This window comes from Carcharodon carcharias, chromosome 12 (assembly GCF_017639515.1).
Source record: "Carcharodon carcharias isolate sCarCar2 chromosome 12, sCarCar2.pri, whole genome shotgun sequence".
Taxonomy (NCBI): Eukaryota; Metazoa; Chordata; class Chondrichthyes; order Lamniformes; family Lamnidae; genus Carcharodon; species Carcharodon carcharias.
Genome location: NC_054478.1, coordinates 99,299,430 through 99,314,088, shown reverse-complemented (window position 1 = coordinate 99,314,088; position 14,659 = coordinate 99,299,430). Strand labels below are relative to the sequence as shown.

The 14,659-nt window shown below is 40.6% G+C and overlaps 1 protein-coding gene across 2 annotated transcripts in view; it reads right to left on the bottom strand.

Moving 5' to 3' along the window:
• Nucleotides 1-14,659, bottom strand: part of LOC121284602 (glutaminase kidney isoform, mitochondrial-like) — a 111,032-nt gene that overhangs the window by 76,904 nt on the left and 19,469 nt on the right. For both annotated transcript variants that reach the window (XM_041200103.1, XM_041200104.1), the window contains exons 3-5: nucleotides 12,578-12,699; nucleotides 4,843-4,972; nucleotides 4,436-4,515 (exon numbers count right to left, since the gene is read on the bottom strand). In XM_041200103.1, the coding sequence (XP_041056037.1) occupies nucleotides 4,436-4,515; nucleotides 4,843-4,972; nucleotides 12,578-12,699 (332 nt within the window). The remainder of the gene's footprint in view (nucleotides 1-4,435; nucleotides 4,516-4,842; nucleotides 4,973-12,577; nucleotides 12,700-14,659) is intronic.

Here is a 14,659-nt window from a genome sequence, read left to right as displayed (position 1 = left end):
AAGCAGCTCACCACTACCTTCTCAAGGGCAATTAGGGACAGACAATAAATACTGAGCTTGCCAGTGATGACCAATGCCCATGTCCTATGAACCAAAGGCCTCATTTTCAAAGTGGAGTGGGGGGAGAAAGAAGGGAAAAGGAGAAGGGAAAAGTTGAAAAAGAAAAGGAGAAAATATAAATGCCATTGAATCTCAAGCCCTTAGACAAAAGCAGTTTGAGCTGTGCATTCTCATTTAAATCATGTTAACAAATTAATTCAGAGGATGGATGGTGTGGTGGTGGTCGGGGTGGGAGGAGCAGAGAATAGCCTTAGCATTTGAAATCACTGTTCACAAAACTTGAGGATAAGAATTTTCAAATTTAATGGCTATAAAATCAATCTTTCCTTGCTTAAATTAATTGTTGGAAAGCTTAACCCTCCGGATCAAAGATTTTCTAAGTGCTGGATGCAAATACATTCTTTATAAACATATCAACAATTTCACTTTACCTACCACGTAAAGAAAAGCTTTTTCAAGAAGTTTCTTCTTCAGTCTGTAAGGGTCTATGTGAAGAGAGTTTGGACAGTTCCAATCCATCTCCTGGGAAGGAAGGGTCTAAAACATAAAACTGACCCTAATTTGAGAGCAGATGGCAAACTTTTACAAGTGACCAAGATGGCTGAAGGTGCAGCAGATGATGCTCACGCTGGGAGTTGAGCACATTATTAAGGCAGAGTAGAAGGATTTACATTTAACACCTGGCCAAAGCTGGCCTAGAAATGTTTGATGCTGAAATGTTCAACTTCCCAAATCTCTAATCCTCAGATTTTTGCCACGAAGAGCCTCCCTATCATGATGAAAATCCCCCAGAAATGGCCAAAATCCCAAGTCCCACCCTGAACCTGGCATTTCCCATCTCAGCGGGGATGGGACTGGAGTTGGGCCAGGGTTTGTGCATGCGTGATTCACAGAGGCAACTGACCATTTAAGTCACCAGCTGCCTCCAACAAATTGGAAGTACAGGAGTGTGGAATTGGACTATGCAGATTAGAACAGGTAAGAGGTGGTCTGAACTTCATGGGTTCTTATGGACAGCCAGGCTACCCCTTTGGAGAGGTAAGGTACTCCTTTGGATAGGGTTCCAGGACACCTTCTGGAGAGCTAAGGCAGCCTTCGGGATTGTTAAAAGTGAACATTATTACACACCTTTTACACACAAACTCATTGGAACTGTCGAGCTGTAAAAGAGATGTCCAGGAGCTGACCAGGAACTATCCTGCTCTCAAGGAAGTGTTAAGGAGCTGCCCAGCTGTCAAACCTATCCAGGAAGTGTCAAAGCTGTCAAGGAACTGTCCATGGAAACTAGGTGAGTTGGCATGAGGTTTGGGGGGGTGGGGGGGTAAAGAGCAATTGGTGGGGAAGGGACATCGGTTGTCATGAGTTGACACAGGTTGTATGGGCCATAGGGGTGGATGGAGGAAAATTAAGTTGGCAAAGAGGTGTGAGGGATCATGGGGTGTGGAGAGAGGGGCACTAAGTTGGCATACAGGAATGAGGGTAACTAAGTCAACATAAGGACCTTGGGGACGGAGGGGGCATGGGTTGGCATGGATGGTGCAATGAGTGTGCGTGTGTGGAGAGGTGAGGGCTGGAGGGATGTTTGTTTTATTATTTTTAATTTATTTAAACAGAGTATCAGGGCACAGAGGCAGACCTTGTACCCAGCCCAGTGTAGCCTGGCTTGACTCCTGTTTCAGCCCACCACCCCCCACCTCAGGGGGTCATTTCTTAAAAGGTCAGGTTCGCCAAGCTGGAAAATCTCCCGACTCAGTGAGCCCGACCCAGGGACAAAAGTCTGGGCCTAAGTCTTGAGAACAAATAGGGAGGGGAAAGCAACTGCTTCAGCAAGGAGACTATTTAATGGCCTAGAGTTTTCTTCTCTAATTGAACATTTAAACAGGGTAGAGCATGCCTAAATGAAATACACTGAAGCAGAACAAGTTGCAGTGCAAATTAAATAATTGCCAACACATGTGGAGGCAAATTTATGGGTTGCAGCATTCCATTTCTAAAAAGACAGTCTATCCTTCGTACATGAAATAAGACCAGAAGGATGAAGTAAGATCAGAAGGATGAAATGAATGGCTAGAGAAAAATAAAGTGAATGTACCTCATCACATAAAAGATGACGACTACTTTTCAGTTGGAACCCAAGGGAAATGCAGGGGAAAATTGTGTCACCAAAGAAAAAATAAATGGCTCACTTAAGTTCCGTGGCTTACCGATACTTTGATAGAGCATATGAACACAAAGATTAAGAACTTGAAACTCAAGCTTTGGGAGATAGAGTAGTTAAACTTGCAGTTGAAACAAAGTAGCCGTCTTTGCATCGAAGCAAAGGAAAGTGCCTGCACCACATATAAGGCCACTAATGTCAGAAAAAAACTATTTATCTCTGATTTAGGGTGTAAGATCCATCAACTGCAAATATTACAAGATTACTGGGGTACCAAACATGTATGGATATTTTTCATCTTTGGTGGTCATTTTGATGGTTGAGTGAAGCAGAACAATGCAATTATAGTGCTCTGGAAATGAGGAAAAGGGCATTTGCAAATAAAGTATGACTATATAAATCATTCAATAGGTGCAGTATGACTTAAAATAGGGGCTGTCAATTTAGAAATTCCCAAGACTAAAGATAAATCAAGGAGGGAGCTTACTAGATTTAACACAAGTCTTTTTAAACAAACATGTGGAAGACTGAAGGTTAAAAAAAATTCAGGACTAAATGGATTCCATCTCAGTATGTTAAAAGGAGTAGTAGTCATTATCTTAGAAAACTTTCTTGATTCAGGAATCTTCCCCTTAGATTGGAAAATGACCGATATCACTCCATTATTTAAGAAGGGCGGGAGAGAACCCAGGAAGCTTCTAGCGTCTGTTGTGGGGATGTTACTAGAATCTGTTATTAAAGGCAGAGTGACTGAGTTCATGGTCAAATATGAACTGATCAGAGAGAGCAGCATGTCTGTCTAACCTAGTTGAAATCTTGAGATCACTAACATGATTAATAAAGGAGTCCCTGTACGGATGTTCCTTATATGGACTTCTACAAGAGATTGGGATAAAGTTCCACATTGGAGATTGTAGGCAAAGATGAAAGCACATAGAATGAAAGGCAGATTATTGACAGCGGTAGTAAATTGGCAAGAAGGTAGAGATGGAAAATGGATATGCACTTCAATTGGCACAATGTGAGTAGTGGTTGTCCCCAGGAATCTGTACTACGGTCTTGGCCTTTCAATATGTTCATTAATAACTTAAATAAAGGAATAGAATGTTGTATATCCAAGTTTGCTGACAACACTAAGTTAGGTAACATCGCAAATAGTGCGGATGGGAAACAAGGTTGCAAAGAAACATGATAAGTTAATTGAATGGGCAAACCTGTGGCAGTTATACAGTTCATTTTAGTGTATGAAGTCATTCATTCATGACCGAAGAAAGATTGTTTTCTAAATGGTTAGCAAGGAATTGCATGGCAGCAGAGAGGTTTAGGGCCTCATGTAAGAAATCATTAACTACAAGTGGACAAGTACAAAAAAAATTAAAAGGCTAATGGAATGTTGGCCTTTAACTCGGAGGCTGAAATACAAAGGAATTGAAGTTATTTTAGTTATAGAAAGCTCTAGTTACAACCTATTTAGAATTATTCACTCAATTCTGGACACTGCACCTCAGGAAGCTATCCTGGCCTAGGAGGGCTGCATTGCAGGTTCACCAGAATGATACTAGACTAAAAAAGGGTGAAATTATGAGGACAGGTTGCATACTAGACTGGTTTTCATCAAGAAGATAAAGAGGTGATCTAATTGAAGTGTTTAAGTTGGTTGAAGGATATGAAAGGTAGATCGGGAGAAACAAAAATTTTAAAACTGAGGCTGGCAGCTATGTTGTTGGTTAAGAGTATTAAGAAGGCATGGAACCAAAGTGGGTAAATGGAATTAAGAAACAGGTTAGCCAAGATCTAACTGAATGGTGGAACAGGCTCAAAGGGCTGTTATGCCTACGTCTCTAATAGTAAGCAGATATTTTCTCATTTAGAACTCAAACCAAGTTAATAAGGAGAGTCTGTTCAAAAAAAAAGTTAGTAAAAACAAATTAGTTTTGAAAAATTCCTCAATTATTTGAGTCATGATTTGTGGATAACTGAATATTTTCAAGTAGGAACAATTCACTACAAAAATGGACTTAAAATTCAACTTATTTTTAAAACCACAACTAATTTGTACACAGGTAAATCTTGGTGATTCAGTGCCATTTCTGATGGCATTAATGTAGAAATAAACCATGAACAAGATATACCCAGCAGTCACCATGATTTATAACATGCACTTACTAGGTTCTGCTAAAAGTTATTTTTAACATAAAGTTATTATCTGTTTCTTACCTTTGCCCATCTACTGTGCACAAAGATACACCCCACAAATCTGGGCTAAATTTAGCCAGTTGTGGAATATAATCAGCAACCTTTTGAGAAAGGAAAAAAAGATGTATGAGGGAAGTGTATTTGCACAACAGGTTTGCTTACAACTTTTCCCCATGGTGTCTAGTTTTATAACTTACAGCACTTCAAGGCTACAACAACATTGCATTGTACCAAGAAAAAAGCATTACTTTCATGGCCTCCCATAATGTACACTGGATGGCAATATAAAATGTTTTCATAATTTAACTGTATATAAAATCAGTGATTAGGAAAGCAAATTTATTAACAGCAAAATGAAATTACTGAGTTCTTGTGGGTAAATACATTCAATTTTTCACATTTTTAAAAAATTCAATTTCAAATTATACCTTTCCTCCTGACATTTTTTTGGCACTCTCATAAAGACCATCTATATGGGATGCAAATATTTCAAAATCTGGAATGACAAACTTCCTCCTAAATGCTTGAGTGAGAAGCACAATATTGCTTCCAACGCATCTGAAACAAAACAAACACATGATAGGCCCAGAAATACTGAAAATTAATGCTAGAAATTACGCTTCCATATATATTTTTCTGCGTCACAGAATGAGTTCATGCCAATCATACAAATATTTGTCTTAAAATACAAAAGGTTTATTACCCTAAATTATAGTTAGATACCACACCAAGCTTTTTTTAAAAAAATATTTGTTGATGGGGTGTGAACGTTGCTGGCTAGGCCAACATTTATTGCCCATTCCTAATTACCCTTGAGAACCTCACCAGTCCTTGCGGTGCAGATATACCCACAGTGCTGTGAGGGAGGGGATTCCAGGATTTTGACTGACTGAAATAACAGTGGTAGTGTTCCCATGCACCCACTATCCTTGTTCTTCTAGGTGGTAGAAATAGCGGTTTTGGAAGGTGCTGGCAAAGGAGCCTTGGCAAGTTGCTGCAGCACATCCTGTTGATGATGCACAAATCTACTGCTGAGTGCCAGTGATAGAGGGAGTGAATGTTAAGGTGGTGGATGGGGTGGCGATCAAGTGGGCTGCTTTTTCCTGGATGGTGTCGAGCTTTGAGTATTCATGGAGTTGCACTCATCCAGATAAGTGGATAAGCACTCCTGACTTGCGCCCTGTAGGTAGTGTACAGGCACTGGGGAACAAGGAGGTGAGTTACTCACCATTTGAATTGAACCAGGATTGTTCACCTGGTTCGATGGTAATGTTAGAGTGAAGAATACATTGGGCCATGGAGCTTACAGATTGTAGTTGAATACAATTCTGCTACCACAGATGGTCCACAGCACCTTGAGGATATCCAGTTTTGAGCAGGTAGATCAGTTTGGAATCTATCCCATTTAGCATGATGGCAGCGTGTCCTCAAAATGAAGACAGGACTATGTCTCCACAAGACTGCGGCTGTTACTCCAATCAATATTGACATGGATAAATGCATCTGTGACAGGCAGGCTGGTGAGCACAAGATCAAGGAGATTTTTCCCCACTGTTTGGTTCCCTTACCGCCTGATGCAGGCCCAAATCTGACATATGTCTTTCAGGATTTGGCCAGCGGTAGTGCTACTGAGCCACTCTTGGTCCAAAAACAAAATACTACAGAAGGTGGAAATCTGAAATAAAAAAATCAAAATGCTGGAAATACTCAGTAAGTCAAGCAGCATCTGTGGAATTATAGAGAGATAACATTTCAGGTTGTGACTTTTCATCAGAACTGAGAAAAGCTAGAAATATAACAGCTTTTAAGGAGGTGAAATGGAGGAGGGTAGAAAAAGAACAAAAAGGGAAGATCTGTGACAGGACAGGAGACATGAAATGATTTAAGAGTTGGTGGGGCAGAGCCAAAGGGAGTGGCAATGGGACAAGTAAAGAAACCAAGGAAGGGTTCAGAGGTGGGAATGGCAAAATAACAAGCAGCTGCCAACCGAAGGCAAAAAAGGAGAAAACCAAGATCAAGACCAAATCATGCAAAGGTAACAAAAATAAAGGGAGGGGCAAAGATTACTTTGAGTTGAAATTGTTCAATTCAAATGTTGAGTTCAGAAGGCTAAAAAGTGTCTAATCAAAAGATGATGTGCTGTTGCTCAAGCTTGTGTTGAGCTTTACTGGAATATTGCAGTAGGCCAAGAGCAGAGATGTTAGCACAAAAAGCAGAGAATTAAAAGGCAGGCCACCGGAAGCTCAGCATCATATTTGCAGACTGAACAGAGGTACACCACAAAGCAGGACCCAATCTGTGTTTGGCCTCCCCATGTAGGGGAAACTGCTTTGTGAGCTGTGAATACAGTATACTAAATTGAAGGAAGTACACGTAATTCACTACTTCGCTTGGAAGGTGCCAAGGAGCGAGGGGATGGTGTGTTCTGTGTGTGTGTGTGTGTGTGTGTGTGTGTGTGTGTGTGTGTGTGTGTGTGTGGGGTGGGGGGGGCGGGGGATTGAGAACCCAGGTGTTGTGGAGGGAACAGTTTCTTCGGAATGCTGAAGGGGTGGGGGGAAACAGATGGGTTTGGCAGTGGCATCAGGGTGGAGGTGTTGCAAATGGCAAAGGATGATCCATTGAATATGGAGGCTGGTGTGGTGGAAGGTGAGGACAAGGCAACCCCCATTGTGGTTCTTAGAGGGAGGAGAAGAAATGAGAACAGAAGTGTGGGAAATGAGTCGGACACAATCAAGAGCCTGATCAACTACGCGTGCGGGGGGGGGAGGCAATATGCTCGGTTGAGGAAAAGCGAAGATGCATCACAGGTGCCGGTATGGAAGGTTGTATCATAAGAACAGGTGTGGCCGTATCAGAGAAATTGGGAGAATGGAATAGAGTCTTGCAGGGTACAGGGTGTGAGGAAGGTGAAGTCAAGATGGCAATGGAAGTCAATAAGCCTATAACAAATATTTGTTTTTAAGCCATTCTTGGTGATGGACATTGATGTCTCCTACCCAGTGTATATTCTGTGCCTTTCCTATCCTCAAGTGCATCTTCAACATGAAGGAGCATTATTTAATCAGCTAGGGGGATAAAGTCAAAAGGTTTCCTTTCCCAAGTTTGACCTGTTGCCATGACACTTCATGGGATCCAATGTCAATGTTGAGGCCTCCCAGAGTCATTCTTTCCCAACTATCTACCAAAGCTGCCACCTCTAGTGGTTCTGCCTTGCTCTTGAGACAGGACATAATTAGGAATGACAACAGAGGAGACCAGGACAGCGGTTGTAAGATATGAGTATGACTATGTCAGGCTGTTGCTCAACTAATGTGCAGCACAGCTCTCCCAATTTTTGCGAAGTCTGCAAGTTACCAAGGAGGATTTTGTTCATTTGTCATTTCCGGTGCTTAGGACAATGCCTGGTGACCCATCGTCATCATCTAAGTGCAAAGTCTTCCAAACTTTACAATCATAGCAACAGTGGATAATCTCATTGTTCAAGTTCTCGTTGAGCCAGTCTTATATTGCCTACCTTTCTTCACTGTCGGCCTTTTGCTCCTATTCCATTAATCCTTCCAATTGCAATTAAACACTCTGACCCTTCTGCACAGATAAAATGTCCAAAGAAATCCATTTGTCTTCTTTTGCTATTATTTAAGAGTTCTCATGTTCTACTGGCAGCATACAGTATTTGTTAGTTTTTTGCTCCATCCAGCTTATCCTTAGAGTTCTTAAGCACCACATTTCAAAGCTGTTGATTTTCTTTTCTTCTTTTTTCCCCAGTGCTTCTGGCTTCACATCAATAATTTATTGCTGACCGGTCACTGCAAGTGGACGGCAGTAATACCAGTGACTGCAGTCAGTGTGTGACCAGACATAACATTTTATACATGGATTCTTGTTTCAAGACACAAGCTGATATTTCTTAGAATGTTGTCTAGTTCTGTAAAAACACTTTTGGCTTGTGCAATCCTTTTTCGGATGTTACTGTGCTTCCTAGATAGTTGAATCCATTTACTACTATGTTGCGTACTGGAATGTCCTTTTTGTCATTACTGTAAGGAATATATCTTTTTATTTTCTGTTGGAATGTGGACTTTAAAATTACAATGGTTGCAGGTTGAATGACAGGTCGACTGGAACAGGATGAGATAAATGCACAATGTTGCAGTCCTGGAACAGAGTGTGCCATGAAAGATAGGATGGTGCTGAAAAGGAGTCCTGGACCAAGGGAGTTGCCTGATAAAAGCATTTTAATTGGCTCCTGACCAGGTGATCAGCTTTTGTGAGAGAGCAGAGCACAACAGCTCCTAGCTAGAAAGGAACAAGACCGGAAACCTTTTTCTCCTGTATGTGGAAGATTCCAGTAATTCCACAATAATAGCTAGCTGGTTTTTTCTCCTCATATCTCTATAACCTGCTCTCTCTGAAAACCTCTGTCAAGAGCCAAAAGGTGAAAATCACTGTTAGAGACATTGAAAATCAAGTTCTTAACCAGTAAACTAAAGACTGAAAGTGCCAGAAGACCACCTTGTGTAATCAACTGAAAGGAATTTGAAAGGCATCAATCAAAATCAACCCATGGAATCTTGAATTCTGGATTGGTGCTATTGACCTGTTTTATCCCATCCTTAAAATCCATACCGTGTGTGTCCTGTGTGCATGCAGGGATTTAAGAAGGGGTGGAGTTTAAGTTATAGTGTTAGTAGTTAGCAGTTCATATTTCTTTCTTTTGCCACTAGTTAAAGACCATTTGTTCAATAAACAGTTATTTACTTATTAAGTTTACAAACCTGGTGCTTGTATTCCATTAACCCAAATTAAACAGTTAGCTAGAATTGGAACAATCTGATGGTTTGGTCAAACTTTTCACATTTGTCACAGCTCGGGGAAATAGTGGGACCTGATATTACAGTGCACTATCCCCAGTGAATTGTGACATTACCGTAGTGTATATTTTTCCGCAGTTGTGTGCAGGTTTTCTTGCAGTTGAATGTAAGCCCATTTGTACCACTTTAATTTATGACTGTATTGATTAACTTTTAACAAGTCTTCATCATTCGTGACTATAAGTACAATATCGTCGACATAGCAAATGTTGGTGATAACTCTCCCTCCTACCTTTATACCATCCACCCCTTCAATTCCTCTGAGAATGTATTCATTGTATTGTGAGAAACAGACCAGTGAGAACTCAGCCTCATCTAACCCCTCTTTTGATTGGTTTCCAATCACTGAGTTCGTTCGCATAGCTGATAGTCACTATCCGATTCCAGCAAATGAATCAAAGAATTTTACCAATGTTGGCGTCTTCCAGCATTTTCATGAAATGATTGTGTTGGACTTTATCAAACGCTTTAGTATAAATCAATAGAGGATAGGTAGAGGCTGTTTTGCATTTCAATGGCTCTTTCTGCCAAGGTTTTTAAAAGATAGATTGCATTTCATATTCCTTTATCTTCTACAAAGCCACACAAAGCACAGAATTTTTCCATCGGCAATTTGGGGGTGGGGCCCGCTCGCCAACAGGAAAATGACGCAAGATGACGTCAGGAGGAACCCCCGATATCATCCCAGTCCATTTAAATATTGATATAGATAGTGAAATCAGCTGTCTGCCTGCTGACCTGTCAATGGCTAATTAAGGCCATTGACAGGATAATTAAGCTTGTTAAATGCCCTGCCCGTCCAACCTTAAGGCTGGCGGGCAGGCCAGGAGCCCCAGCAGGCTTCTGATAATACATGAAACCTCATCCACTGGTGGGATGAGGTTTCATGTCCGTTTTTAAAAACTTCAATAAAGTTTATGTGCTTATTAAGATGTCCCATCTCGTGTGACATTGTCACATGAGGGGAACATGTTAATAATTTTAATATTTTTCTATTTTTAAAGATTTTTATACTGGCAGTAATCTCCCTGAGACAGCACTTAGTCTCAGGGAGGTGTGCATTCTTTCGTGCGCATGTGCGAAAAAGCGCACTTTGATATATGGGGAATCTCTCCCCCCACCACAGGAAGCGCATAGCGCCTCCTGTCGGGCAGGCCACTGGGCGGGCCTTAATTGGCCTGCCCACTCAAAATGGCAGTGGGCCCCGTTTCGGCGGCAGAGTTCGGCTGACCACCCACCGCTGATCCAGTGAACCCATCAAGGTAAAAATTCTGGCCAAAGTGTCTGAAATCTCTGACTTAATTTTCTCTCTACTCTAGCTATTAGGATTTGGGGGATGATATTTACTGCACCACACCTTAGGCCGATCGCTCGCTGTGTCTCACATTCCATTGCACCAAATTTCTTTGGCAAAGTGAGTAAAACAGACTTAGATCTTCAGGAATAATGCCAGTGTTGTAGATCTTGTTGGCAATAAGAGTCAATTTTTCAGTTCCTAGCTCTCCTGTTGCTTCAATAATCTCTTCTGTTATTTCTTCTGGTCCTGGTGCTCTCTCATTCTTCAACTTCTCAAGTTCCACTTCACAAAACTGTTTCACTTTTGTTGAACCCTTAACTTTCGCACTTTCTGCTAAGACCTCCTTGAACATGTTAAACTCTTATGTTCATTGTTTGTTATACCTGCAGCACTGCATAGCAGTTCTTTACCTCTACTCAGAATGCTTCTGTAATGACTAATAACAGAGTCTTTCAGTTAGTCAAGATTCAGTCTCCTTGGCTTTCCTTTTACCTTATTAGGAGTTTCGGCTTGACATTCATTGCACTAACCACTGGTATATGATCGATGTCACAGTGTGCTACAGGATATGATTTGGAGTGTTTAATGGAGTCTCTGAAACATTTGTCATAAATTTGATGTGACATCTTGTTTGGTTGCCTGACTTTTCCATGTCTAGCTTTACCTAAACTTAAACCATGTGTTTGTAATTACTTGATTGTTTTGATATCTCGAATCCACTCATCTGTTACCTCTATTGTTACTTTCTCCAAGACCATATGGGTCAACAATATCTCGTTCATGAAAACTTCCTACCTTTGCATTGAGATCTCCCATGACAATGATGAAATCTGAGAACTGCATCATTTTCTCCACTGATCTAGTTGTTCATTGAAAACTTCAAGGTCCTCGTCTGAGAAACTTTGGGTTGGGACATATACTTACATAATTTCAACTTGTTTAAGTTGAAAGGTATACCAGCTACTCTGACAAAAATTCTCTTGAAAACAGCCCAATATCTCAAAAGAGGCTCGCAATGTTTTTGATCAAGAGCTACTGCAACTCTGTTTTTATGTTCTCTTCATCAGAGTAGATAATGATTCCATCATGTTGGTACTTCCCAACTCCATCATGTTGGTACTTCCCAACTCCATCATGTTGGTACTTCCCAACTCCATCATGTTGGTACTTCCCAACTCCATCATGTTGGTACTTCCCAACTCCATCATGTTGGTACTTCCCAACTCCATCATGTTGGTACTTCCCAACTCCATCATGTTGGTACTTCCCAACTCCATCATGTTGGTACTTCCCAACTCCATCATGTTGGTACTTCCCAACTCCATCATGTTGGTACTTCCCAACTCCATCATGTTGGTACTTCCCAACTCCATCATGTTGGTACTTCCCAACTCCATCATGTTGGTACTTCCCAACTCCATCATGTTGGTACTTCCCAACTCCATCATGTTGGTACTTCCCAACTCCATCATGTTGGTACTTCCCAACTCCATCATGTTGGTACTTCCCAACTCCATCATGTTGGTACTTCCCAACTCCATCATGTTGGTACTTCCCAACTCCATCATGTTGGTACTTCCCAACTCCATCATGTTGGTACTTCCCAACTCCATCATGTTGGTACTTCCCAACTCCATCATGTTGGTACTTCCCAACTCCATCATGTTGGTACTTCCCAACTCCATCATGTTGGTACTTCCCAACTCCATCATGTTGGTACTTCCCAACTCCCATCCACCATCAAAATTATTTCATTCAACAATTCTTCTTTCCTCCAAAACAGCACCTTTCCTTTCAAAAATGCTCTGCTAAATTTGGAACAACAATCAATACTCTCACTCATTCCCTCCCTTTTCACACCATTTCCCTTGGAACAAAATATTTAAGTCTACTAAATTAAAAATAAAGTTTGGCCCGAAGAAAACAAAATATAGCAAAAATGAAGTGCCTCCTGGCTTTTTGGATTGGGAAAATAGAGGCTTTACAAACACTTACTTTTTAAAAAGTTCTTTGTCCAGAAGAACACCGTCAGACGCTGCTTGCACATTTGTTCTAAGCATATCCATGCATTCCTTCAGTCGAGGATCAGATGTGCGTAGTCCTGTGGATTTCAGAACCTGTTTGAAAACAAAAAGGTTAATTGAAATACATTTTAGAAAAACTTGTGTACAGAATAAAAATGAGATGAGATATGGGAAGCTTAGATGGCACATCACGTTACCAAGCTGTCTTATTTGATAATTAGGGTTCAAAACCTGTCTGGACTAGCAAGAAATCTACTTCTCTCTGCCCTACATGAAATCCATACGGACAGTTGCAATTCTGTTTCCAGTGGGCATGATTTACAACATAAAACAAAGCATATATTAGCACATTGACAATATTACTCTCAGGCTAATATATCAAAAGGTAAGACAGTAGAGAAGTAGTGACAGACCTTTAGGAAATATTTCATAACTCTCGGATATATTCAATTAGTTGTTTGGCAGTACAGAACTCAAGTATTGCTGAGAAAAAGACATGCTTTTTGTCTTGCTTTGACAGCATGTCTCTTTGTACAGCAATACATTCAATTGGGAAAGAAGAAAGACTCTGAGAAGGGTTCAGCATTTGTGGTTGACTAAGGAAGTTAAAGATGGCATCAAATTGAAAGAAAAGGCATACAATGCTGTAAAAATTAGTGGTGGGCAAGAAGATTGGGAAAATTTCAGAAACCAGCATGACCAAGGATGACTGAAAAAATAAAGAGGGCGAAATCAGAATATGACAGAAAACTAGCAAAAAGTATAAAAACAGACAGTAAAAGCTTCTACAAGTATATAAAAAGGAAAGAGGAGTTAAAGTAAGCTTTGGTCCCTTACAGGATACGGAATTAATAATGGGAAACAAAAAAAAATGGCAGAGACTTTGAACAAGTACAGTGTATCTGTCTTCACACTAGAAGACACAAAAGCATCCCAAGAATAGGAGAAAATCAAGGGGCAAAAGGGAAGGAGGAACTCAAAACAATGATCACTAGAGAAAAAGTAATAGGAATACTAATGGCCGACAAGCCTCCTGGACCTGAAGGCCTAAATCAGACGTTCTTAAAAGCAGTGGTTGCAGGGAAAGTGGATGCATTGGTTGTAGTCTTCCAAAATTCCCTAGATTCTGGAAAGGACCCAGTGGATTGAAAAACCATAAATATAATGCCTCTATTCAAGAAAGGGAGATAGAAAACAAGAAACTACAGACCAGTTTGTCTAATATCTGTCAATGGGAAAATGTTGGAATCTATTATTAAGGAGGCAGTAGGAGGACATTTAGAAAATCGTAATACAGTCATGTAGAGTTAGCATGGTTTTGGGAAAGGAAAAATCACATTTGACAAATTTATTCGAGTTCTTTGAGGATGTAACAAGTAGTGAATAAAGCGGAATCAATAAATGTAGTGCATTTGGATTTCCAAAAAGTATTCGATAAAATGCCACATAAAAACTAACTGCACAAGAGCTCATGGTATGGGGGACGGGGGTTATACATTAGCACAGATAGAGGATTGGCCAACTAATAGGAAATGGAGTCGGGATAAATGGGTCATTTATAACTTGGCAAACTGTAACTAGCGGAGTGCCACAGTTATCAGGCTGGAGCCTCAACTATTTACAATCTACATTAATGACTTGGATGAAGGGACTGATCATACTGTAGTCAAATTTGCTGACGATATGAAGATGAGTAGGAAATCAGGTTGTGAGGAGGATAGGAGTCTGTAAAGGAATAAAGGTTAGTTATGTGTGGGCAAAAATTTGGAAGATGAAGTATAATGTGGGAAAATGAGGTTATCCACTTCGGCAAGAAGAATGAAAAGTAGAATGCTATTTAAATGGAGAAAGAATGTGGAATTCTGCAGTACAGGCGGATCTGGGTGTCCCTGCACATGAATCTCAAAAAGTTAGCATGCAGGTACAGCAAGAAATTAGGAAGGCAAATGCCATGTTGGCCTTTATTGCAAGGGGGCTGGAGTATAAAAGTGGGGAAGTCTTGCTACAACTGTACAAGGCATTGGTCAGTCCACTCCTAGAATACTATATACAG